Source organism: Capricornis sumatraensis, chromosome 3, assembly GCF_032405125.1.
Source record: "Capricornis sumatraensis isolate serow.1 chromosome 3, serow.2, whole genome shotgun sequence".
NCBI classification, from domain to species: domain Eukaryota; kingdom Metazoa; phylum Chordata; class Mammalia; order Artiodactyla; family Bovidae; genus Capricornis; species Capricornis sumatraensis.
Window position 1 is genome coordinate 134,082,150 of NC_091071.1, and position 25,707 is coordinate 134,107,856.

General features: G+C 36.6%; 1 protein-coding gene across 1 annotated transcript in view; it reads right to left on the reverse strand.

The window, feature by feature from the left end:
- The window catches only part of HYCC2 (hyccin PI4KA lipid kinase complex subunit 2), a 44,547-nt gene extending 22,971 nt beyond the window's left edge, over window positions 1–21,576 (reverse strand). Inside the window, exons 1-4 of the mRNA XM_068968924.1 lie at window positions 21,525–21,576; window positions 10,824–10,900; window positions 9,838–9,939; window positions 2,546–2,725 (exon numbers count right to left, since the gene is read on the reverse strand). Coding sequence (XP_068825025.1) covers window positions 2,546–2,725; window positions 9,838–9,939; window positions 10,824–10,874 — 333 coding nt within the window. The 5' untranslated portion in view covers window positions 10,875–10,900; window positions 21,525–21,576. The remainder of the gene's footprint in view (window positions 1–2,545; window positions 2,726–9,837; window positions 9,940–10,823; window positions 10,901–21,524) is intronic.
- Between the last annotated feature and the right edge of the window lie 4,131 nt (window positions 21,577–25,707).

Sequence of the window (25,707 nt, forward strand, 5' to 3'; positions counted from 1 at the left end):
TCGTATCTGACTCTTTGCAACTCCATGGACTATACAGTCCATGGAATTCTTCAGGCCAGAACAGTGGAGTGGGTAGCCTTTCCCTTCTCCAGGAGAGCTTCCCAACCCAGGGACTGAACCCAGGTCTCCTGCATTGCAGGCAGATTCTTTATCAGCTGAGCCACAAGGGAAGCTGAAGAATACTGAAGTGGGTAGCCTATTCCTTCTCCAGCAGATCTTCACAACCAGGAATCTAACCAGGGTCTCTTGCATTGCAGGTGGACTTTACCAACTGAGCTATCAGGGAAGCCTCAACATCATTAATTTTAGAGAAACGCAAATCAAAACTACAATGAGGTACTACCTCACACCAGTCAGAATGGCCATCATTAAAAAGTCTACAAATAACAAGTGCTGGAGAGGGTATGGAGAGAATGGAATCCTCCTACACTGCTCGTGGGAATGTAAGTTAGTAAAGCCACTGTGGAAAATAGTATAGAGGTTCCTCAGAAAACTAAAAATAGAATTCCCATATAAAAGATTGAAATTAAAGGTCTTAGCCAAGAAATCTACACTTATTAAAAGAAAATCTTACAATTAAATTATTCAATAATAAATTAATGACCTGAAATAAGCTACATATTAACATAATTATATGGTACTAGTCCAAGTGATTAATCATAAGTTCATACTTAATAGTTTTTACTGAACAACAGAAACATCCCTGTGATTTTTAAAAAGCATTTTATCTTTCACTGAAAAAGTCATGGCATTCATTTCTACAGTCTCTGGCACCTCCAGTCTTCTACAGGTATCAGTAAAAACCTGCCTACAGACACCAGCAATTAGAGGGGTGAAATGCCCCTCCTGCATCAATCCTTTTGTCTACTGTCTTATTTTAATCTGTTTTTTTTTAAACCATATTAGTATACATGACTGGCATAAAACCCAGAGACAGACTACCCTTAGTAGACCTAGAAGGAAGGTGGTCAGAGAGATGAGTGGTTGTACAGCATAAAAGGAAGAAACAACAATAAAAAACAACTATCATTACCAAAACACAAACCCAAAAGAACTTTCCTTGAGAACCAGTTTCTGAGTTTAACATGTCACAGGAGAGTATCAGTTGCATGTGAACAATGGCCATACCTCTAATTTTGGCAGGAAAGTGGTTTAAAAATCCTTAGAGAAATCATTTACCTACTCTGTAGTCAAACTAGTTACCACATCTGAGCCAGTGTCTCAGAGAAAGTCTCCACTAAGATGAATGGGCCTGATTTAAGTTAGGGGGTAAATTTTTAATTTTTATCCCTAAATTTCAAATTAAGTCAAATACTTTTGATTTTTATCCATGTATTATTTGTGGAGAAGGTGTTAGCTACTGAAGCAAGGGAGAAGTGCTGGGGTGAGAAAAGAAGAAAAAAGAGAAATGAATATATGAAAGAAATCCAAGGTGGTAATAAAAATTGAGAACCACAGAGATGAGAGAACAAAGATATTAAGGGATTTAAAAGAAGACAGAAACTCGAGGTTACATTTATGATACATAATTGAGTGTTTTAAAACAGTACACTATTTTTAAGATACCAAAAGATAATTAAACCATAGCACCAACAAGTACTGTCAAGAACTTGTCAGGCATCCCCCAATTTTTTGCTTTATTTGTTCCACCATTGAAGTTTATTATACCAAACAGTACAAACGATAACTAACATCAATAAACATTTACTAAGCACCTGTGCTAAGCACTAGAGACATGATGATAGATGAAATCGCTTTTAATACTACTATCAATGTTTTATTTCTGTTTTACAGATGAGGCAACTGAAATCAAGGTATTAAGTTAACTTCTTTAGATTTAAAACAGCCAGTAAGTGGCAGGGCCTATTTTTAAACAAAATACAAGTGACTTCAAAGGCTAGACTTCTTCCTTCACATTTCAGTGATGGAAATGTTCTTTAATGATTTTTAAAGAGATAATGCTTAAGAGAAATGGGCACTGGTGCAGAGTATTTTTTGGAGACTCAAATGTTTTGTGAGGTACTTTAGTTGAGGTACCTCTCATCTACAAACATAGTTTTATTATGCAGAGTGTTTGTTTACAGGGAATACACAGAATACAAGAATTTGAAGGGCTGGAATTTCAACCCCAATGTTCTAAACAGGACACCATGAGAAAAAACACAACCCAGAATGTTTAAGGTACTTAAGAATTCCTTAAAAGAAAACAATTTCATGAACAATACAGTATCAGATACATAATGTTTTATCAAATGATTATTAAAAATAAATTAAAAAATTTTAATGCAAGGCATTACAAATATTAGTCAATTTAAAAATCAGAAAAATAAGCCATACATTAATAATTTCATCAATTATAATAGTTTCACCTACTTTATAAAACGCATTACTAGCATACACTGAACACCTATGTACTCAATTTAATTAATTCAAATAAGTTATTCAACAGACATTTAAATTTCTTTTCCTCTAACTATTCTGTAAGTATTATTTCAGAGGACTTAAAAAAATTTTTGACATTTTCCAACTATTATTTTCCACTTACCAAATTGTAAATTCCTAACAGAAGTGCTTCAATGCAACCATTACTCTGTCTGTCTCGGCTAACTGTAAGCCGTAAATACACCCACATCAATTCTGGCAAGAACTGCAGTGTGAACCTCTTAAGTCGAACTTCAGAGCTACGATAGAGCTCAAACAGCTGGTGGCAGACAGGCTCCAGGAGCTAAAAAGAAAATAAAGTGCATTAGCTATTTCCATTCTTTTGGCTGTATATTTTTAAGGCACATATACTTGTATTTTAAAAATAAATTCTCAATATTAATTTTTGCTTATTCAAAATCAGTGCAACCAAAACCTCAACCTCTATTTATACAGAGACTACACACTGAACTGACCAATTCTGTAACTATAGGAAGTCCTTCATCCCCATATAATATCAACATCTCTTTCAACAAACGGTACTTAATTTAACTTCTTAGATAATCAGTCCTTTAACTAATATACTAGTTTACAGTTAGTTTCTTTTTCTGTTCTTACCAACTCTTACAATCTTCCATTTTTAGAAGTTTCGATTGGAAGAAAAGAATGTCAAATGATATTGTTGGAAATAAACTAAATTTCAACTTTCAGTTCAGTTCCGTCACTCAGTCATGTCTGACTTTTTGCGACCCTACGGACTGCAGCATAGCAGGCTTCCCTATCCATCACCAACTCCCAGAGCTTGCTCAAATTCATGTCCATCGAGTTGGTGATGCCATCCAACCATCTCATCCTCTGTCATCCCCTTCTCCTCCTGCCCTCAATCTTTCCCAGCATCAGGGTCTTTTCAAATGAATCAGTTCTTCACATCAGGTGGCCAAAGTATTGGAACTTCAGCTTCAGTATCAGACCTTCCAAAGAATATTTGGGACTGATTCCCTTTAAGATTTACTGGTTTGATCTCCTTGCTGTCCAAAGGATTCTCAAGAGTCCTTTTCAACACCATAGCTCAAAAGCATCAATTCTTCAGCACCCAGCTTTCTTTATGGTCCAACTCTCACACACATACATGACTATGGGAAAAACTATCTTTGACTAGACGGACCTTTGTTGGCAAAGTAATGTCTCTGTTTTTTAATATGTTGTCTAGGTTGGTCATAGCTTTTCTTCCAAGGAGCAAGCATCTTTTAATCTCATGGTTGCAATCACCATCTGCAGTGATTTTGGAGCTCAGAAAAATAAACTCAGCCACTGTTTCCACTGTTTCCCCATCTATTTGCCAGGAAGTGATGGGACCGGATGCCATGATCTTAGTTTCTGAATGATGAATTTTAAACCAGCTTCTTCACTCTCCTCTTTCACTTTCATCAAGAGGCTCTTTAGTTCTCCTTTGCTTTCTGCCATAAGGGTGGTGTGGAAAAACCATAGCCTTGACTAGACGGACCTTTGTTGGCAAAGTAATGTCTCTGCTTTTTAATATGCTGACTAGGTTGGTCATAACTTTCCTTCTAAGGAGTAAGCATCTTTTAATTTCATAGCTGCAGTCATCATCTCCAGTGATTTTGGAGCCCCCAAAATAAAGTCTGTTTCCACTGTCTCTCCATCTATTCACCATGAAGTGATGGGACCTGATGCCATGATCTTAGTTTTCTAAATGTTGAGCTTTAAGCCAACTTTTTCACTCCCCTCTTTCTTTCACTTTCATCACGAGGCTCTTTAGTTCTTCTTCACTTTCTGCCATAAGGGTGGTGTCATCTGCATATCTGAGGTTATTGCTATTTCTCCTGGCAATCTTGATTCCAGCTTGTGCTTCCTCCAGCCCAGCATTTCTCATGATGTACTCTGCATATAAGTTAAATAAGCAAGGTGACAGTATACAGCCTTGATGTACTCCTTTTCCTATTTGGAACCAGTCTGTTGTTCCATGTCCAGTTCTAACTGTTGCTTCCTGACTTGCATATCGGTTTCTCAAGAGGCAGGTCAGGTGGCCTGGTATTCCCATCTCTTGAAGAATTTTCCACAGTTTATTGTGATCCACACAGTCAAAGGCTTTGGCATAGTCAATAAAGCAGAAATAGATGTTTTTCTGGAACTTTCTTGCTTTTTCCATGATCCAGCGGATGTTAGCAATTTGATCTCTGGTTCCTCTGCCTTTTCTAAAACCATTTTGAACATCTGGAAGTTCGCAGTTCATGTATTACTGAAGCCTAGCTTGGAGAATTTTGAGCATTACTTTTCTAGCGTGTGAGATGAGTGTAATTGTGCAGTAGTTTGAGCATTATTTGGCACTGCCTTTCTTTGGGACTGGAATGAAAACTGACCTTTTAATTTAAAGACATATAAGTAAAATAGATTACTTTTATATTTTAAGACTGACTTAAGTCTTGCTAATTGTATTTATTGGAAAGACTTTGAAAAGGAGGAAGTATACAGAAATAGCCTTTCCAATGTTTAACCTGATAATTTTCGTATAATATCACAAAATATGATAGAAGGAACTTTATAATCTTAAGAAGAAAATGAGCAGTTTATATAAACCTCTTTCTTCCTCCTAAACTTTTACTGTTAATTTAGAATGGTGTTGCTAGAATAACTTCACAAAACTGCTAGACTATAGAAAACTGCCTATGATCTTAAAATGCAGATAAAACACTGAGAGGAAACTATAAAATAATGCTTAAATTAAAATTTAACACCAGCTTTTTGTTTTTTAAAAAAATTTTATTGGAGTATATCTGATTTACAAGGTGTGTTAGTTTCAGGTATACAGCACAGTGAATCAGTTACACATATACATACACTCTTTTTATTTTGCTGAATCCTTTTCTTGTATTTATTAACCATCTAAAATTTAGAGAGGGCCTACATCATTCAAACTGTAAGATTCAGGAAGTAGCTTCATGGTTTAAGAAGGATGAAACATATGATCTTGGCCCTCAGTAGTGCTCACAGAATTGTATTTAAATAAATTTGTTAAAGTTTGACAGACCTAAGGGATGAGCTTTGGCTTCCTTGGTGGCTCAGAAGGTAAAGAATCTGCCTGCAGTGTGGGAGACCCAATCCCTGGGTTGGGAAGATCCTCTGGAGAAGGGAGTGGCTACCGACTCCACCAGGTGGGCTACAGTCCATGGGGTCACAAAGAGTCAGACATGACTGACTGACACGACTGAGTGACTGACTAAAGGATGAGCTTAGGTGTAATACGGGAAAAAAATTACTGGACTAGGTCAAAGGTATCATTTAACATACTAAAGGAGTATTCACTGTTAATGGTTGTCATGAGAGACATTCTTCAAATTAGACATTTTAACAAAATATCCACTCTTTTTTTCAAATTAGACATTTTAACAAAATATCCACTCTTTTTTTCAAATTAGACATTTTAACAAAATATCCACTCTTTTTTAGATTCTTTTCTCATACTGGTCATTACAGAATTATTGAGTAGGGTTCCCTGTGTTATACAGTAAGTCCATATTAGTTATCTATTTTACATATAATAATGTAACAATAGCTTTAAAAAAGGAATAATTCAATAATTTATACACTTCTATTCTAAATGATAATACATATACACCCTTGTAACTGCTTGAATGTAGATATATATGTTTCTAATAATCTAACACTTCAGAATAAAGTCATTACTTTCACAATAGTAAATTCAAGTCAACAAATCCTATATTGATGGTACAGTTAATATTATTTAGATGACTTAAGCTTAACTCTTAAGAACTCTAAAGCCAGAAAAAATTTACACTTTCTAGTCTACTAACCACCAAATGCTTTATATGAAATCACTATCATAGGATTTAAAATCTTAAAAAACATGCCAACTCTCCCCTTACACTGAAGTCTAGACCAGTCAGACAATTTGTCCAAGGTCACAGAAATTAGTGGTGGAGAAAGATACCAGAATTCAGATATTTTGACACAGATGATGTTTTCACTATACAGCTCTTCTTATACCAGAAAGGAGGTGGAGGAAGAGGTGAGGATTGCTTAATTTCAAGCAGTACAGTCTATGTAGTACCAATAATGAAGTAATGAACTTTTGAAAATGGCCAACTGCTGGTAACTTTTTAAAGTACTGACAACATTCAGCTCTTTAGGGGAATTAAACATTGTTGTCTTCATAAATTTATGTATTAAAAATATATGTCCATGTTTTAAACCTACTTTCCTCCTTAGTAAGACTCTAAAATTGCCTTCTCTAAATGTCATTGGCTGTGGTACTATTATGATTTGTCTATGTTATAAAGACCTTATTTCCTATCCTCAGTAGCAAGTACATCAGCATGTAGAGACTGTATTTTAATAAGCACTGCAAAAAAATATAGATTAACCAAAATTAGTACTTTTGTTGTTTAAAAGGAGGGCGGGGAAGTGCCTGGCAATCCAGTAAATTTTCATCAGATACCACTGCAAAATAAGACTATTAAAAACTTGCCAATGTACTGTTAAAGTCTTTAATTCCAAGCATATGTATCATGCCATCATGTTCTCAGTTTCTCAGTATCAGAAATGACCTCCTCACAGAGTTTGAAAAAGGGAAAGGTGCTTCCCTGGCAGTCCCCGTGGTTAGGACTCTGTGCTTTCACTGCCAAGGGCATGGGTTTAATCCGTGGTTGGGGAACTAAGATCCCACATGCCATGTGGCACAGTATATAAATAAGTAAATAAATAGACAGAAATATAGGTAGATGGGGCTTCCCTGGTGGCTCAGATGGTAAAGAATCCTCTTGCCAATATAGGAGATGCAGGTTCAATCCATGGGTTAGGAAGATAGCCTGGAGAAGGGGATGACAACCCACCCCAGTATTCTTTCCTGGAGAATTCCATGGACAGAGGAGCCTGGTGGGCTACAGTCCATGGGGTTGCAAAGAGTCAGACACTACTGAGCAACTAACACTTATACTTAAATGGTGCTATCACCTACAGCAAAAGATGTTAAGAATAACTTACACTTCCCTCAAATTTAGCAAACAATTTTGACATGATAATTACTAACAGGCATGCCATATGATGAATGCATTGAGAGCAGTTTGGGCGGAATAATGGAGACTGAATCCAAATATGAGTGGGTAATGAAAAAATATGAGGAGAGGAAATGAGCACAAGTAGGCAGAGGCTGAATAGCAGTATTATAAAGTTCACTGGGAAGGAGAACAGAAAAATGGTGTAGGTAATAAAATAGGAGGCAAATCAAAGGTTTTTAAAGAATAGAATATTGTTGTTTATCATATTCTTTTCATCAAGAAAGGAAAAAAATCAACAACAGAAGAAAAAGAGCAGACAATTGCAGGAGCAATCTTTGAGGTGGTTAGAGAAGATGAGATCCAGGCTTAAGTGGAAGAGAGAGTTTTTGATACAATCTGAGACACTTCATCCACTGAACAGCAGAAATAGCAGGAGACTTTGACTAGAGATGCTGGCAGAGCGGCAGATTTGAGTAGGAAAATAGTTTCCAACTATTTCCTTCTTTTGTAAGGACACAGAAAGCAAACTGAAAATGAGGAAGGATGGTAAGTGTGAGGAAAAGGAAGGAATAAAATGAACAGTGGGTAAGTGTAAAATGAAATATTATATGCTCATTTTTAATTTTCAGTCCTGCATTTAAGTGGAGAAAGTCAACAAAAACTGTTTTCTCCAGGTACGTTGAGTTGCTCAGTTACAGGCATGAAGTAGATGGATGGGTGGATTTTATCTAGTGTTGAGATTTTGCCCAAAGAATATGAATTAAGGGAATGAGAAGCAAAGGAGCTGAGAATGTGTGCAAGGGAATGACTGTAATGATGGACCACGAAAATGTAGCTAAGAAAAGAGGGACATGAGACATTTGCAGGGAGGCAGAATAATAATTAAATCATAAAGAAGCAGTAGGGTCAATGGTTTTCTGGAAGTCGAAGAAGCAGAACTGCTGCAGTAAGTAAGGGATCTGGAAGGAGGGAAAGCAGAAAAAGTAACATGTTGGTCTAGGGATTAAACGAGTTATAGTACAGGTTAGCCATGATATGGAATATTAAACTTCTATAGGAATTTCCTGGCAGTCCAGTGGTTAGAACTCGGCCAAGGAATTCTCTCCATGTATTTCACTATTCTTCTAATCAATATTTACTAGTGATAAAATACTACATTATAGGGAATTAACATACATATATATATTTAAACAGATATAAAAATATATAACCCCTGCCCATGAAGAACTTACAATTTAAAAAGAAAGCATGAAACAAATATATTTTAATAAGCAAAGCTTAATGTTAAGACAAAACAAGGGAATACATACATTCAATATTCACACAGAATTCTGAAAACTCCTGACCAAGATATGCATATGTGTCCATTACCATCCCTAGAGTTACAAAACATTCAAAAATACACAGCAAGAGAAAAAGAAGCAAATGAGTCCTGCGGTTGCTGCTACAAATAGCAACAGATGCAAGCCCAACTGAGAGCCAATCCAAGTTTAGGAGATAGGAAAGAAAGAGGTCAATAAGCAAGCTTTTAGTGATAGGACAAAAATGAAGATGCACTTTAAGTTAAGCTGCTGGTTAGGAGACGATTACCTGAACTTCTTCAAACTCACTCCAGTACACAGCAGAGGCACTCTTGGAGGCTGTATCTGGGAAGATAAGAAGCTACTTTCCTGTGTGTTCCTTTCATTTCATTTTAAAGCATACATGAATCCAGTGGTGATAAAACTGTATGTCATACTATTATGTTAATGGAAAGATAATGTGTGTATTTTGCATAAGTTAACATATAGAGTCAATAGCTGCACTTTTTTCCCCTTCTAGCACAAGGCTAAACAACAGCAAACTCTTACTCTAAGTTTATTGACTGTGATTATTTAGGCTTTCTCTGGTAATTTTCAAGCTAAATTTACTAGCAGCATCATTTCACACTACCAGTTTGACTGAATTCTCTGATTAGAGTGATTACACAGAGTTCTATACTGTCAATAGAAGGACTGCAAACCATACTTCAATAAATCTCAAACAGTGTATGGCTAAAATTTAGATTCCAGGAAAGGAAACATTCCAAAACAGGAAACAGAGTAAAGTTTTAAATTAAATAAATATTCTCCTAAGATGGTGGTCACTCAAACCAAGAATCAAAATGTACTGTCCTCAACCGTAACAAATTTAGTCAAAACATTAAAAAATATGGAGAGGGAGGTCATGGGGAAAGCCAAAGCAACTATCAGAATGAAAAAAAAGCAGAAAGAAAGTTTTCCAGTCCCATTGGAAGGATTAAACAAAAAAAAGGAAAACTACAAAACTTACATATATGTGTTTTAGTACACGTATTTCTTATATAGTACAATAAAATCATTTTTCTTATAAACTGTCCTACCTCATTATTTGAGTCTTGAATAACTTTATACAGGGCTGGTACCAGTGTTTTTTTCCGGTGTAAAGTTGCCGCATAATTGGTGATCTGAGTGTCAGGTAATGCCTAAAAGAAACATCAAAGGAAACTTAAAGTGAACTTAATATTTGAGAAGTCAAAAACTTAAATTTATATGAGTCCTTCTCAAAAATAAGAGTCAACTAAGAAAAGTAAATAACATGAAATCATCATGAGCTAATAAAACAAATAAATTAGGATGTTATACAAGTCTTCTAACTAGTCAACCAGGAGAAATGATTAGAAATCACGTATTACACAAGCTTTGCTGAAATGAGTCACTTTAGTCTTAAAAAAAAAACAGCATGGGATATATTTCAATTCCTGTATTTTATTTTCACAAAACACTTATATCTATAGTGTTGATAAATTATACAGTTTTTAGTAAAATTAATGAGTGATTTTTAATCACAGGAAATAAAAACATAAGGCATAAATTTGATTTCCATGTCTTATTAAAGCTTGGAGGCCTCCCTTCTTTTATTGAATATATCACCTTATCAATCCCAACAACTAGATTCATTTTTACATATTATCTTCTGGCCATAATTCACATTTGTTGTTGTTGTTGAGTCACTAAGTCATGTCTGACTCTTTGTGACCCCATGTACTGCAGCACAGAAGGCTTCCCTGTCCTTCACTATCTCCCAGATTTGTTCAAACTCATGTCCACTGAGTCGGTAAAGTCATCCAACCATCTCTGTTGCTCTCTTCTCTTGCCCTCAATCTTTCCCAGCATCAGGGTCTTTTGCAATTATTCACATTAGTGTCTTTTTAAAGAGGTGCAATTACAGAAACAAGTTATTTTATATTTTGCCATTTCCACTTTATAATTTTTGTTTCAGTTTCTCCATGAACATATACATGAATATATACACTGAATTACAACATACAGAATCATATGACACATTCTCATCCTCAATGCAATTTACCTTGAATTCTGATAACCATTCTTCCACAACACCACGTTCAGATCCCAGCATCTTCTTCTACCTTCTATTCCTCTTTTCTGGAAGAAAAAAAGAAAGAAAGAAAAAAAAGCACTGAATTTGAGGACAGTGTTACTTACAGAAACTATCAAAGTAATGATGTGTGCCTTTCATTTAAGGAGAAACTCATCTAGTGCATATTTTAGATAAGGAGGCTTACTTTTAGACTGCCTTCCTGGAAGTAGATTCAGTCATGTCTGACTCTTTGCGACCCATGGACTGAAGCCTGCCAGACTCCTCTGTCCATGGAATTCTCCAGGCAAGAATACTCGAGTGGGTTGCCTTGCCCCACTCGCTGCAGGGGACCCACTTGACCCAGGGATCGAACCTGTGTCTCCTGCAGCTCCTGCATCGCAGGCAGATTCTTTACTGCTGAGCCACTGGGCAAGCCCCAGTTTCAGACTAGTGTTCAATTAAAACAAAACTGTTTATAAAGAAGTTCTATCTTTAATGATACGTTTGAAACCTAATTTCCTAATGTTTTTATATTTTCCCCAACAACTATATTCCAAAGTAAAAAGTAACAAAAGCTAGTTTACAAAGTAAAATCAAACTGCACATTACCCAAGACAAAGGTACAGTCCATGCCTAGTGTGTGTGCTTAGTCGCTCAGTCGTGTCAGACTCTTGCGACCCCACAGACTGTAACCTGCCGGGCTGCTGTGTCCATGGGATTTTCCAGGCAAGAATACTGGAGTGGGTTGCCATTTCCTTCTCCAGGGGATGTTCCAACCCAGGAATCGAACCCAGGTCTCCTGCATTACAAGCAAATTCTTTACCGACTGAGCTACAAGGGAAGCCCTGCTTTTACTAAATATACAACTGGAATAAGTTATACACAATAGGATACACAATGGGACAGATTTTTACAAAGGTAAAAAAGTTAGAAATCAAGGGTCATATATGTACAGCAAAATGATGATAAACATATACATATATACACACTATACAAAATAAGGCCATTGAAGAAGGCAGATTTATATTTTCTAAAATGGAAAAATGTCCAGGTAGAAAAAGCAAGTTGTATAATAGTATATAAGTTATAATTCTATTAAAAATTATATAAATGTAAAAAGCTGGGAGGAAAAATATATAAATTATTTAGTGTTTACCTCTAAGGGAAGGATTAACTGAGGATATTCTAACTGCGTAACTCTGAGTTACAAAAAAGTAAAAATACATATGTATTATTTTTAAGTGAGGCAGACAACAAAAGGTTTTGGGTTTTTAATTTATGACTCAAAAGGGTAATCAAAAGAAAAAAGAAATTCCTTGAGCAGGGAGGGAAATGTCTCCAAAGCAACTGAAATGAAAAAGACAATATTTCTTGAATGTGTCACATTTCATAATAAATTTCTATCTAAAAAAAAGAAACTGGATTTTCTACTCCCCCCAACATTCCCTAAATATCCATATATAATGCACTATAACAAGGAGTACAAAAAGGAGTAAGAAATGCTCCTTATTTTCAAGTAGCAAATGCTTTTAAGATAGGCTGACGGATTTATTCAAATAAACTGCAAGAGGAAAATGAGTGGACTAAAAGGGATGTTAAAAACAATCAATAACCAAAATATAAATCTTATTTGGATTCTGATTCAAACATTAAAAAAGAGCTTAACGTAACTGGAAAAGGTTAAACATGACTTACTGTATGACTTATTACTTAATACTGGATGATATTAAATCAAGGAATGATCAATTATTTTATATTTAATAATGGTATCTTTAATAATGGTATCTTAGGAAATTTCCCATACCCTTATGGTATCACCAAGTTAATGAACATGAGTTTGAGCAGACGACGGGAGATAGTGAAGGACAGGGAAGCCTGGCGTGCTACAGTCCCTGGGGTCACAAAGAGTCGGACACGACTCAGAGACTGAACAACAAAAAGTCCCACATATATTTGGAACTATTTATGAGCTATTATTCTCAATTTTATACCAGAACTATATTTTAATTACTGTGGCTTTATAATGCACTTTATACAGTCTATGGGGTCACAAAGAGTTGGACATGACTGAATGACTAACACTTTATAATAATACAAGTCCCATATTAATTCTTTCCTAAAAATGTATTTCATTATTATTGCCTGCTTTATTCTTCCAGTTAAATATTAGACTTCTACTGATAAGTTTCTTTTCTATACTCCATCCTCATAGGAATTAAATTTACAATTTCAAATGACATCCTCACATCACAGAGTCATCGAATACAGAAGCATAGCACTGCTCTTTATTAAAAATCTTCTTTTTCATGCCTGTATAAATTCTGTGTTTTCTTCATACAGATCAACACATTCAAATTAAGTTGATTCTTAAGTAAAATCTTCTCTGTTGGTTGGTTCCAGATCCACTGTGGATACCAAAATCCAAGGCTACTCAATTCCCACAGCTGGCCCTCCCTATCAGCAGATTCAACCAACCATGTACTGTGTAGCACTGCATCTATTTACTGAAAAAATCTGAGTACAAGTGGATTTGCTGAGTTCAAACCAGTGTTGTTCAAGGGTCAACAGTTTATAGTTTCTTGCTGCCACTGTGATTCTTTTTCATCATTTCAAACTAGCTACTGCTACATACACACAAATACTTAAAAAAAATTAAAATGAACAAGTTTCTAGATAAATATTTAAAATACTGAAAATTACTTAAATTATGATTTATTTCTATGTTTTAGGAAATATCTATACTTTGACTACAATGACTATAGAAAAAGACAACAAAAAGCAACTACAATTAATCAAAAATTTTCAAATTTTTTACAAAAAACATCAACAGCTTTTAAAATTAAAAAGAAAATCAAATATTATTTTTTGAAAGAAACACAAAACTTTAATCTGATATATACTGCACTGGAAGCCCTAACTGATACAGGGCCCAGAATACACAGTTTGAAAAAGTTCCCCAAGTAATCCTAACGACCACCTTCAGTTTAAAACAAAGTATTACATCCAAGTTAAATTTATCATGCTAAATTTCTACATGATATTTCCCATAAAAACAAATTTGCCCTGTCAAATCACTTTGGTTTCTATCAATACTGTTTTTTTTTTAATGTGACTGCAAGTTAATTAACTTAAGACAGAAGAATACAGTGGTGTTAATAATAACTATAACCAAAACACCATACTTCCCTGATTTTATGATACTAATTTTAAGACAATAGTTTATTAACAAATTTAAGTAGAAAATAAGAAATAACCCTTTATTAAAATGAAACAAAAGGCTTAACTAAAGGATAAGAGCACAAGCTTATCCACATAATCCCACAAGGCTTTTAAAAATTATCCCTTACATTTCTGGACACCTTTAGTCTCTTTACACTTGCCACCCTCTCCTAGTTCTTGGTATATGGCTGTTCAGTGTTAACCTCTTCATAGAAGTCCCTGTGTCTACTCTATTTATATTGGCTGCCTCTACATGCTCTTCCCTCCAACCCTTAACACTCTGTCCTTTCCTTCATATCATTTTAGCAAAATCTGTAAATAATCTTTTTTTTTAATGAGGCATAGTTGACATACAATGTTCCAATTATTTACTTACTATTGGCTTTCCCACTAGAATTTGTACTTCACAAGGACAGGAAGTGTGCACACAGCAGGCACTCAAACATCTGATTTAATTATCTGTGCTCATGAACTCAATTTATTTAGCAGCTTTGCAATGACACTTATTTTTGGTCATAACAAATCCTGAAATATCTTCTGTATTTTCTGTTTAACTAAGCTTAATAATTTTATTTTTTTCCAAATTAAATATAGATGGAAGCTAAGAGCCTCTTTCAAAATCATCCAGAAACTTCTGACAGCCAGATACTCTCCTACATGTATGAGTCATTCATACTAACCTTGCTCAGGTGTGAAATTAGAGACAGCAATCTGGCAATATTGCCATCTTTGAATTAACTGCCATGTGTCAGGCAATCTTCTGCTGAGAAAATTATTACTGCAAAACTGTATTATACTGTGATATTCTGTAGACATTTTAAGTAACAATTAGGGGCAAAAATTCAGTTAACAATTCAACCCTATGTGGTTTTACTTAAATCAACTGAAATGATAACTGAATAAATGAATACACAAAGCTAAATTCCCAAAACACCAAATATGAATGATTACTTATATTTCAAAATTTACTTGCCTGGCTGCTGAAAAGCATATTTAGACAATATAAATCTTGATTTTAAAAATGTGAAAAAAAGTGTCTTGACAGTGAGAAAAAAGAAAGTTATCAGCAAGCCTTTTAAGTATAAACACTGTATTAGCTACTTTCTGAACTTTACCTGATTTAATGACAGGAAATAGAATGTAGTGGTTTAGACTCAATTTTTTGTCTCAGTTGACAGTTTCACCCATACATTTTACAAGTTTATTAATTCACTAAATTCAAGTTTATTACACAAACCCATTAAATTAATTTATTATATAAGCCCATTACATGTTAACAAATAACATTTTTAAAAGAAACTTTATTTTTCCAAAACAAAAACTATAGTGACAAGAATAGTGCTGTTTTACATTTCTGCAAATCTTATACTTGCCTCTGCACCCAATCTATTGCTAGAAATCTTCAAGGTATATTCACCAGAGAATGACAGTGAACAAGAAGTCAAATACTATCTTAGTATTAATATGAAAAATAGTTTTAACTCCACAGATCCACTTAAAGGATTCCCAGGACACATACTGAGCACAGACTCCGGAGCCAGATTAAGCTTTGGGTCACTAACTCTAGCTATGTTTATTTTTTTAAAATTGAGTTATAATTAACATACAATATTATACTAGTTTCAGGTTTATGTCAGCAATTAGATAATTTTATATATTATGAAAAGATCACTGCAATAAGACCAGTTACCAACCTTCATCACAGAAATCTGTTACGATATTATTGACTATGTTCCCTATGCGTCCATTACATACCTAAAAAGTAAAAGTAAAGTTGCTCAGTCGTGTCCGACTCTTTGCGGGTCCCATGGACTGTAGCCTACCAGGCTCCTCCATCCATGGGATTTTCCAGGCAAGAGTGCTGGAGTGGACTGCCATTTCCTTCTCCAGGGGATATTCCCGACCCAGGAATTGAACCCGGGTCTCCCGCACTGCGGGCAGACGCTTTACCATCTGAGCCACCAGGGAAGCCCTTACATACCTATGACCTATTTATCTTTGAACTGGAAGTTTGGACATCATTCTAACTATGTTTAAACCATCATACGCCCTTACCAGCTATACTTAAACCTGTGTTTCATTTCTTTCATTTCAAAAAGACAGGTAATAAGGTCCTAAAGTAAGCACTGTATAAGTATCTACTATGAGCAGTACATGATCTCTGAACAGAATGATCTCTGTTCGTCTCCAAGGCAAGTCATTTAATATCACAGTAATTCAGGTCTATGCCCCAACCAGTAACGCTGAAGAAGCTGAAGCTGAACGGTTCTATGAAGACCTACAAGACCTTCTAGAACTAACACCCAAAAAAGATGTCCTTTTCATTACAGGGGACTGGAACGCAAAAGTAGGAAGTCAAGAAACACCTGGGGTAACAGGCAAATGTGGCCTTGGAATACGGAATGAAGCAGGGCAAAGGCTAATAGCGTTTTGCCAAGAGAACGCACTGGTCATAGCAAACACCCTCTTCCAATAAAACAAGAGAAGACTCTACACATGGACATCACCAGATGGTCAACACCGAAATCAGACTGATTATATTCTTTGCAGCCAAAAATGGAGAAGCTCTATACAATCAGCAAAAACAAGACCGGGAGCTGACTGTGGCTCACATCATGAACTCCTTATTGCCAAATTCAGACTTAAATTGAAGAAAGTACAGAAAACCACTAGACCACTCAGGTATGACTTAAACCAAATTCCTTATGACTATACATGGAAGTGAGAAATAGATTTAAGGGATTCGATCTGATAGAGAGCCTGATGACTATGGACGGAGGTTCGGAGGTTTGTGACATTGTACAGGAGACAGGGATCAAGACCATCCCTATGGAAAAGAAATGCAAAAAAGCAAGATGGCTGTCTGGGGAGGCCTTACAAATAGCTGTGAAAAGAAGAGAAGTGAAAAGCACAGGAGAAAAGGAACGATATAAGCATCTGAATGCAGAGTTCCAAAGAATAGCAAAGAGATAAGAAAGCCTTCCTCAGCGATCAATGCAAAGAAATAGACGAAAACAACAGAATGGGAAAGACTAGAGATCTCTTCAAGAAAATTGGAGACACCAAGGGAATATTTCATGCAAAGATGGGCTCAATAAAGGACAGAAATGGTATGGACCTAACAGAAGCAGAAGATATTAAGAAGAGGTGGCAAGAATACACAGAACTGTACAAAAAAGATCTTCATGACCCAGATAATCACAATGGTGTGATCACTCACCTAGAACCAGACATCCTGGAATGTGAAGTCAAGTGGGCCTTAGAAAGCATCACTACGAACAAAGTTAGTGGAGGTGATGGAATTCCAGTTGAGCTATTTCAAATCCTGAAAGATGATGCTGTGAAAGTGCTGCACTCAATATGCCAGCAAATCTGGAAAACTCAGCAGTGGCCACAGGACTGGAAAAGGTCAGTTTTCATTCCAATCCCAAAGAAAGGCAATGCCAAAGAATGCTCAAAATACCACACAATTGCACTCATCTCACATGCTAGTAAAGTAATGCTCAAAATTCTGCAAGCCAGGCTTTAGCAATATGTGAATCGTGAACTTTCAGATGTTCAAGCTGGATTTAGAAAAGGCAGAGGAACCAGAGGTCAAATTGCCAACATCCACTGCATCATGGAAAAAGCAAGAGAGTTCCAGAAAAACATCTATTTCTGCTTTATTGACTATGCCAAGCCTTTGACTGTGTGGATCACAAGAAATTGTGGAAAATTCTGAGAGAGATGGGAATACCAGACCACCTGACCTGCCTCTTGAGAAACCAATATGCAGGTCAGGAAGCAACAGTTAGAATTGGACATGGAACAAGAGACTGGTTCCAAATAGGAAAAGGAGTACGTCAAGGCTATATATTGTCACCCTGCTTATTTAACTTCTATGCAGAGTACATCATGAGAAACACTGGGCTGGAAGAAGCACAAGCTGGAATCAAGATTGCTGGGAGAAACAGCAATAACCTCAGATATGCAGATGACATCACCCTTATGGCAGAAAGTGAAGGGGAACTAAAAAGCCTCTTGATGAAAGTAAAAGAGGAGTGTGAAAAAGTTAGCTTAAAGCTCAACATTTAGAAAACTAAGATCATGGCATCTGGTCCCGTCACTTCTTGGGAAATAGATGGGGAAACAGTGGAAACAGTGGCAGACTTTATTTGTCTCCAAAATCACTGCAGATGGTGATTGCAGCCATGAAATTAAAAGATGCTTACTCCTTGGAAGGAAACTTATGACCAACCTAGAGAGCATATTCAAAAGCAGAGACATTACTTTGCCAACAAAGGTCTATCTAGTCAAGGCTATGGTTTTTCCAGTGGTTGTGTATGGATGTGAAAGTTGGACTGTAAAGAAAGCTGAGTGCCAAAGAATTGATGCTTTTGAACTGTGGTGTTGGAGAAGACTCTTGAGAGTCCCTTGGACTGCAAGGAGATCCAACCAGTCCATTCAAAGGAGATGAGTCCTGGGTGTTCTTTGGAAGGACTGATGCTAAAGCTGAAACTCTAGGACTTTGGCCACTTCATGTGAAGAGGTGACTCACCGAAAAGGCTCTGATGCTGAGAGGGATTGAGGGCAGGAGGAGAAGGGGACGACAGAGGATGAGACGGCTGGATGGTATCACCAACTCAATGGACATGAGTTTGGGTGAACTATGGGAGTTGGTGTGGACAGGGAGGCCTGGCGTGCTACAATTCATGGCGTCGCAAAGAGTCGGACATGACTGAGCGACTGAACTGAAGGCAAACACTGTATAAGTATCTACTACGAGTAGTACATAATTAATCTTCAGGATACTATGTACTATAAAATAGCTGTTATCCCCATCTAACAGAGAGGAAAATTAAAGTGTAAAGTTTGAGTGATCCACACATGCCAACGCAAATTAAATGGCAGAGCTGGAATTTGAATTTAATACCTACTAAAATGTATGGTTGAAAAATGTAATTGTAATTGTCCCTGTTTTACAGCTCATACTTCTCTCCCCAGAGCTTTCTATGTTCTGACGATATTCACTTCTCAGTGTCTCTATCGCTTCATGCATACCTTCACACCAGGGATTCTGTTCCAGCCTGTAGTGCTGTCCTACAATAACTATTCCTTCACTTTCACTTTTCACTTTCATGCATTGGAGAAGGCAATGGCAACCCACTCCAGTGTTCTTGCCTGGAGAATCCCAGGGACGGGGGAGCCTGGTGGGCTGCCGTCTATGGGGTCGCAGAGAGTCGGACACGACTTAAGCAACTTAGCAACAGCAGCAGCAGCAGACATATAACAGGTATTTAATGTCTATTTGCTGAATCAATGAACCACAAAGCTTATACGATCTTGGACAAATAACTTAAATCCTTTGGGCTTCAGGTCGCTACAATGATAAGTTACTTTCTAAATCTAAAATCCTATAAATATATTTTAGTACCTTCTTTTGTAACCAGTAGGTTACAAAGGAAAAATTTAAATATATGTCTTCTAACTTGAATCTGCATCTTTTAGCATTTAGAGGTGGCTATGAACATAGTTATTAACATACTGCAAGTCCTCTTTTTATTTAAACAGACAATACAGAATTCTGAAAATCATTTCTTCTGCAGCATATTACACTCATCCCATCACCTGGTATATAAAAGCTATATTTAAAAGCAAAAATCAAGCTGATATTCTAGCATGCAGATCAATTCAGGCCCATACTGCCTCACTTCCAAAGTATGAAACAAATTAAAAAGTGTATCACAGAAAATGATTATCTTTTTGGCGACCACAGCAATGGCAACCTTTATTGGCAAGATCTGAATAAAACAAAATAAAAAAAAAATAAAGTGCTGAAATATGATCTTAAAGAGGTCAATAACTACTTGTCAGAAAGCAAACTCACAATACTTGTACAAGTACAGTAAGTTCTTCACTACCTACACAGATATATAATGTGTCTTAGCTGATCATCAGTATATGTATTCTTCTTTAGAAACTGACAATTTAGAGAGAACTAGGCTTCCCTGGTAGCTCAGATGATAAAGAATCCACCTGCAATGCAGGAGACCCGGGTTCATATCCCTGGGTCAGGAAGATCAGGAGAAGGGAATGACTACCCACTTCAGTATTCTTGCCTGGAGAATTCCATGGACAGAGCCCCTTGGTGGACTACAGTCCACAGGGTCACAAATAGTCGGGCACAACTGAGCGACTAACAGGATATAACAGGCAGGATGGCCAATTGGTTATAAAGAGTACAGCCTTTTGCTCTAGACTGCCTGAGTTTGAATTCCAGCTCCATGACCTGCAAGTTATATTAACTTGAGAAAGTTACTTAACTAATCTGTGGTCTCAAATCCCTCATTTATAAAATGGGGATGATCTATGTCAAAGAATTTTTTTTAAAGATTAAATAAGTTAACAGACAGCAGTGAGCTAAACGATGATAACTGCTCTCAAGGATTTCTAAAGGCTCTCAAGGATTTCTAATGGACCAAAACCATTGGATAAATAAAGCTATACAATTATCAGGGTGACATATGACAGTAAAAAATGGTTTTGTTATTGCAAATTTTCAAACAAAGTCAACAACTACCTACATATTTCAAGGTATAAGTATGAAACAAAGCACTTAACACATGCTATTATTGTAAATACCAAACTTAAGTAAAACATTAGAGCTGCACTGTCCAGTTTTAATTAATTAAAATAAAATTTAAAAATCAATTCCTGGGAATTTCCTGGCTGTCCAGTGGTTAGGACTCAGAGCTTTCACAGAAGAGGGTCTCAGTTTGATCCCTGGTCACAGAACTAAGATCCTACAAGCCACATGGCATGGCCAAAAGAATCAGGAAAAAAAAAAAAAACAAAACAACTATACTATTAAAAAAAACCCCACCAATTCCTTACTTGCACTGGCCACATTTCAAACACTTAGTAGCAGCATGTAGCTAGTGTCTCCCATATTAGAAGCACAGATGTAGAATACAGACATTATTAAAGAAATTTCATAAACAGCATTGATCTAGATGTAGTTAGACAATACAATTATGCTGAGTAAATTCAATAATTTAAGAGCTGCAAAGTTTAGGAAACAAAAAATTTTAAAGACAACAATTAAAAAGGAAACACTTTCAAAAGTAAAATTAAAAGGCAATAATTAAGATGCGATTATTTCAAGTCTCCTAGGTAAAAACTCCTTACAAATAGCTGTGAAAAAAAGGCAAGCAAAAAGAAAAAGAGAAAAGGGAAGATATACCCATTTGAATGCAAAGTTCCAAAGAAGAGCAAGGAGAGATAAGAAAGCCTTCCTCCGTGGTCAAGGCAAAGAAATAGAGGAAAACAATAGAATGGGAAAGACTGGAGATCTTTTCAAGATAATTGGAGATACCAAGGGAACATTTTGTAAACAGAAGCTACCCACCAAAAATCACCAAAAATTCCAACATGTCTAACTATGGGAACTTCATTCTTTAACCTTTAAAAAGTTAAATTCTATGATTTTACCTCTGTTGTAAGATCAGTGTTCTAATGGAGGAGGTGGCACAGGAATGCAGCAGAGTTCAAGTGTGGAATTCATTTGTTGAGACTTAAATATTTTCCAACTCTACAAAAAATGAAAATGAAAAACTGTGAAATACGGAGAGAGAATATTATCAAGAATGTAAAATAAAGGAGAAAGAATAATTTGGAAAATACATTTATAATACAGTGTACCTAATTTAAAAATAATTAGGATTATTTTTAAGTTTTCTATAATAACCAGGAGATACTCAAATACCATGATCAAACTTATTTTAAAAACATCAGATTTGGAGAAAAGTCTGAGTTTTACTTTGAAATTTACCATTAAATATCTGTAAAGACTTAGAGTAAGCTATTTAAAATTTCTGGAGCTTAACCTGAATTATCTACAAAAATAAATTACTTCCTAGTCAAAAAGCCTATAAATCCAATTTTTGAAACATTACAGTGATCTTACACACACACGTAACAATCAATAAAAATTTAATGTGCAGCATAAAACAGAGCTTAAATAATAAATACAAATAGCTACATTACAATTTTGCATGAATTTCACAGACTGAAAAGTTTATCATTTTGAGAAAGAATACAGAAAATGCTATTACTTGAAGTTCTGGCACAAAAACATTAAAAATTATTTTCAAACTGCTTATACTTTTCTTCTCATAAAGTCATAACTGCTATTATGCAGTTGCTGACCACATTATACTCTACTTCTTTGATTCAAAATTCATCACAACTTCAGAATCTAAAACATCAAAAGTAAATTAACATTTTTAAATAGTTCATCACAAAATACTTTTTTAATACAAGGAATACTGCAATAAAATTCTCTTGGAGTTAAATGACATTACCACTTTAAATGAAGTTTTTCAAACTGAAGATGCATCGGGAAACCTCCTACTCCAAGAATGGCAGCTGACTTTTCATCTCTTACACACTGGGCTATTGCATGAAATCTTTTATTTCATGAGAAGTTTTGCCATGGGGAAAAAACTTGAAAAGGACTAACAGAATGTCTCTGGAAAGATATACAAGAAATTGGTAACACTTTGGGAAGAGACATTTGATGTCAAGGAGACTCTGTCTTTTTGAACTTTGGGAATTTGGAACCATCGAGACATTTGCCAGATTTTGAAGCAGTGCAGGCAGGCAGACTTGAGAGCTATGCTGGGAAGCTCTGTAGAGACTGGTCTCTGACAGACTTTCTAGGTTAAGGATATAGATACTAGGCTCTCTATTGAGGAAAACAAAACCGAACAAGAAAACACAACAGGGCAAATGACAGGAAAAATGAGTAATTCAGAGTATGTTCCTTAACTACAATAATTAATGAATAACAATAATTGCTCAGTCATGTCTGACTCTTTGCCACTCCACAGACTGTAGGCTGCCAGGCTCCTCTGTCCCAGAATTCTTCAGGCTAGAATACTGGAGTGGGTAGCCGTTCCCCTCTCCAAGGGATCTTCCCAACCCAGGAACTGAACCCAGGTCTCCCTCACTGCAGGCGAATTCTTTTATCAACTGAGCCACCAGGGAAGCACATAATTAACAATAACTAATAATAATTAAGTGGCACCCCACTCCAATATTCTTGCCTGGAGAATCCCATGGACGGAGGAGCCTGGTGGGCTACAGTCCACGTGGTTGCAAAGAGTTGGACATGACTGAGAGACTTAACTTTCAACAATAATTAAAATAACATTAATAAATAAAAGGGCTTCCCTCGTGGCGCAGCTGGTAAAGAATCTGCCTGCAATGCGGGAGACCTGGGTTTGATCCCTGGGTTAGGAAGGTCCGCTGGAGATACCAAGGGAACATTTCATGTAAAGATGGGCTCAATAAAGGACAGAAATTGTATGGACCTAACAGAAGCAGAAGATATTAAGAAGAGGTGGCAAGGATACACAGAAGAACTATACAAAAAAGATCTTCACGACCCACGAACCACGATGGTGTGATCGCTTACCTAGAACCAGACATCCTGGAATACGAAGTCAAGTGGACCTTAGGAAGCATCACTACGAACAAAGCTAGGAGGTAATGGAATTCCAGTCGAGCCATTTCAAATCCTAAAAGATGATGCAGTGAAAGTGCTGCATTCAATATGCCAGCAAATCTGGAAAACTCAGCAGTGGCCACAGAACTGGAAAAGGTCAGTTTTCATTCCAATCCCAAAGAAAGGAAATGCCAAAGAATGTTCAAACTACCACACAACTGCACTTATCTCACACACTAGTAAAGTAATCCTCAAAATTCTCCAAAGCAGGCTTCAACAGAACGTGAACCGTGAACTTCCAGATGTTCAAGCTGGATTTAGAAAAGGCAGAGGAACCAGAGATCAAACTGCCAACATCCTTTGGGTCACAGAAAAAGCAAGAGAGTTCCAGAAAAACATCTATTTCTGCTTTATTGACTACGCCAAAGCCTTTGACTGTGTGGATCTCAATAAACTGTGGAAAATTCTGAAAGAGATGGGAATGCCAGACTATTTGACTTGCCTCTTGAGAAATATGTATGCAGGTCAAGAAACAACAGTTAGAACTGGACATGGAACAACAGACTGGTTCCAAATTGGGAAATGTGTACGTCAAGGCTGTATATTGTCACTTCCTTATTTAACTTATATGCAGAGTACATCATGCGAAAAGCCAGGCTGGATGAAGCACAAGCTAGAATCAAGACTGCTGCGAGAAATACCGTAGCTCAGTTGGTAAAGAATCTGCCTGCAATGCAGGAGACCTGGGGTTCAATACCTGGGTCGGAAAGATCCCCTGGAGAAGGAAATGGCAACCCACTCCAATATTCTTGCCTGGAGAATTCCATGGACAGAGGAGCCGGGCAGGCCACAGTCCATGGGGTTGTAAGAGTTGGGCACAACTTAGCAACTAAATGATGCAGATGACACCACCTTATGGCGGAAATTGAACAACAACTAAAGGGCCTCTTGATGAAAGCCAAAGAGGAGAGCAACAAAGTTGGCTTAAAACTCAACATTCAGAAAACAAAGATCATGGCATTCAGTCCCATTACTTCATAGAAAATAGATGGGGAAACAATGGAAATAGTGAGAGACTTTACTTTTGGGGGCTCCAAAATCACTGCAGATGGTGTCTGTAGCCATGAAATTAAAAGATACTTGCTCCTTGGAAGAAAAGCTATGACCAACCTAGACAGCATATTAAAAAGTAGAGATATTACTTTGCAAACAAAGGTCCATCTAGTCAAAGCTATGGTTTTTCCAGTAGTCATGTATGGATGTAAGAGTTGGACCATAAGAAAGCTGAGCACTGAAGAATTAATGCTTTTGAACTGTGGTGTTGGAGAAGACTCTTGAGAGTCCCCTGGAATGCAAGGAGATCCAACCAGTCCATCCTAAAGGAAATCAGTCCTAAATATCCATTGGAATGACTGATGCTGACGCTGAAACTCCAATACTTTGGCCACCTGATGTACCTTATTTGAAAAGACCCTGATGCTGCGGAAGATTGAAGGTGGGAGGAAAAGGGGACAACAGAGGATGAGACGGTTTTGGATGGCATAACCAGCTCAATGGACATGAGTTTTGAGTAAGCTTTGGGAGTCGGCGATGGACAGGGAAGCCTGGTGTGCTGTAGTCCATGGGGGTTGCAGAGTCGGACATGACTGAGTGACTGACCTAAATTGAATAAATAAAAACCAAAAGAAACCTCAGCTACTTGGAAATTTTAAATTATACTTCTAAACATCTATGAGTCAAAGAAGATATTAAATCAGGGACTTCTCTGTCGGTCCAGTGGTTAAGACTCCACGCTCTAAATGCAGGGGACATTGGGTTTGATCCCTGGTTGGGAAAGTAAGATCCCATATACCATACAGCATGGCCAAAAAACTTAAAAAAAAAAGAAACTAAACAAATAAAAATGCAACTTCCAATAGCATTAAAAAAAAAGAGAGAGAAAAGTCTAACAGAAGATATGCAAGACCAGTATACTGAAAACAAGAAGACATTTCTGACAGATAAACTGAAGGCCGTATCATGTTCACAGTTTGGCAGCTCACAGTAAAAACGTCAGTTCTCCCCTAACTGATTTCTAGTTTCAAAGCAATCTTAATCAAAATCCCACTGCTTTCCTTTAAAATCCCACTGCTCTCCTTTAAAAGACAGACTGACAAGCTGATTCTG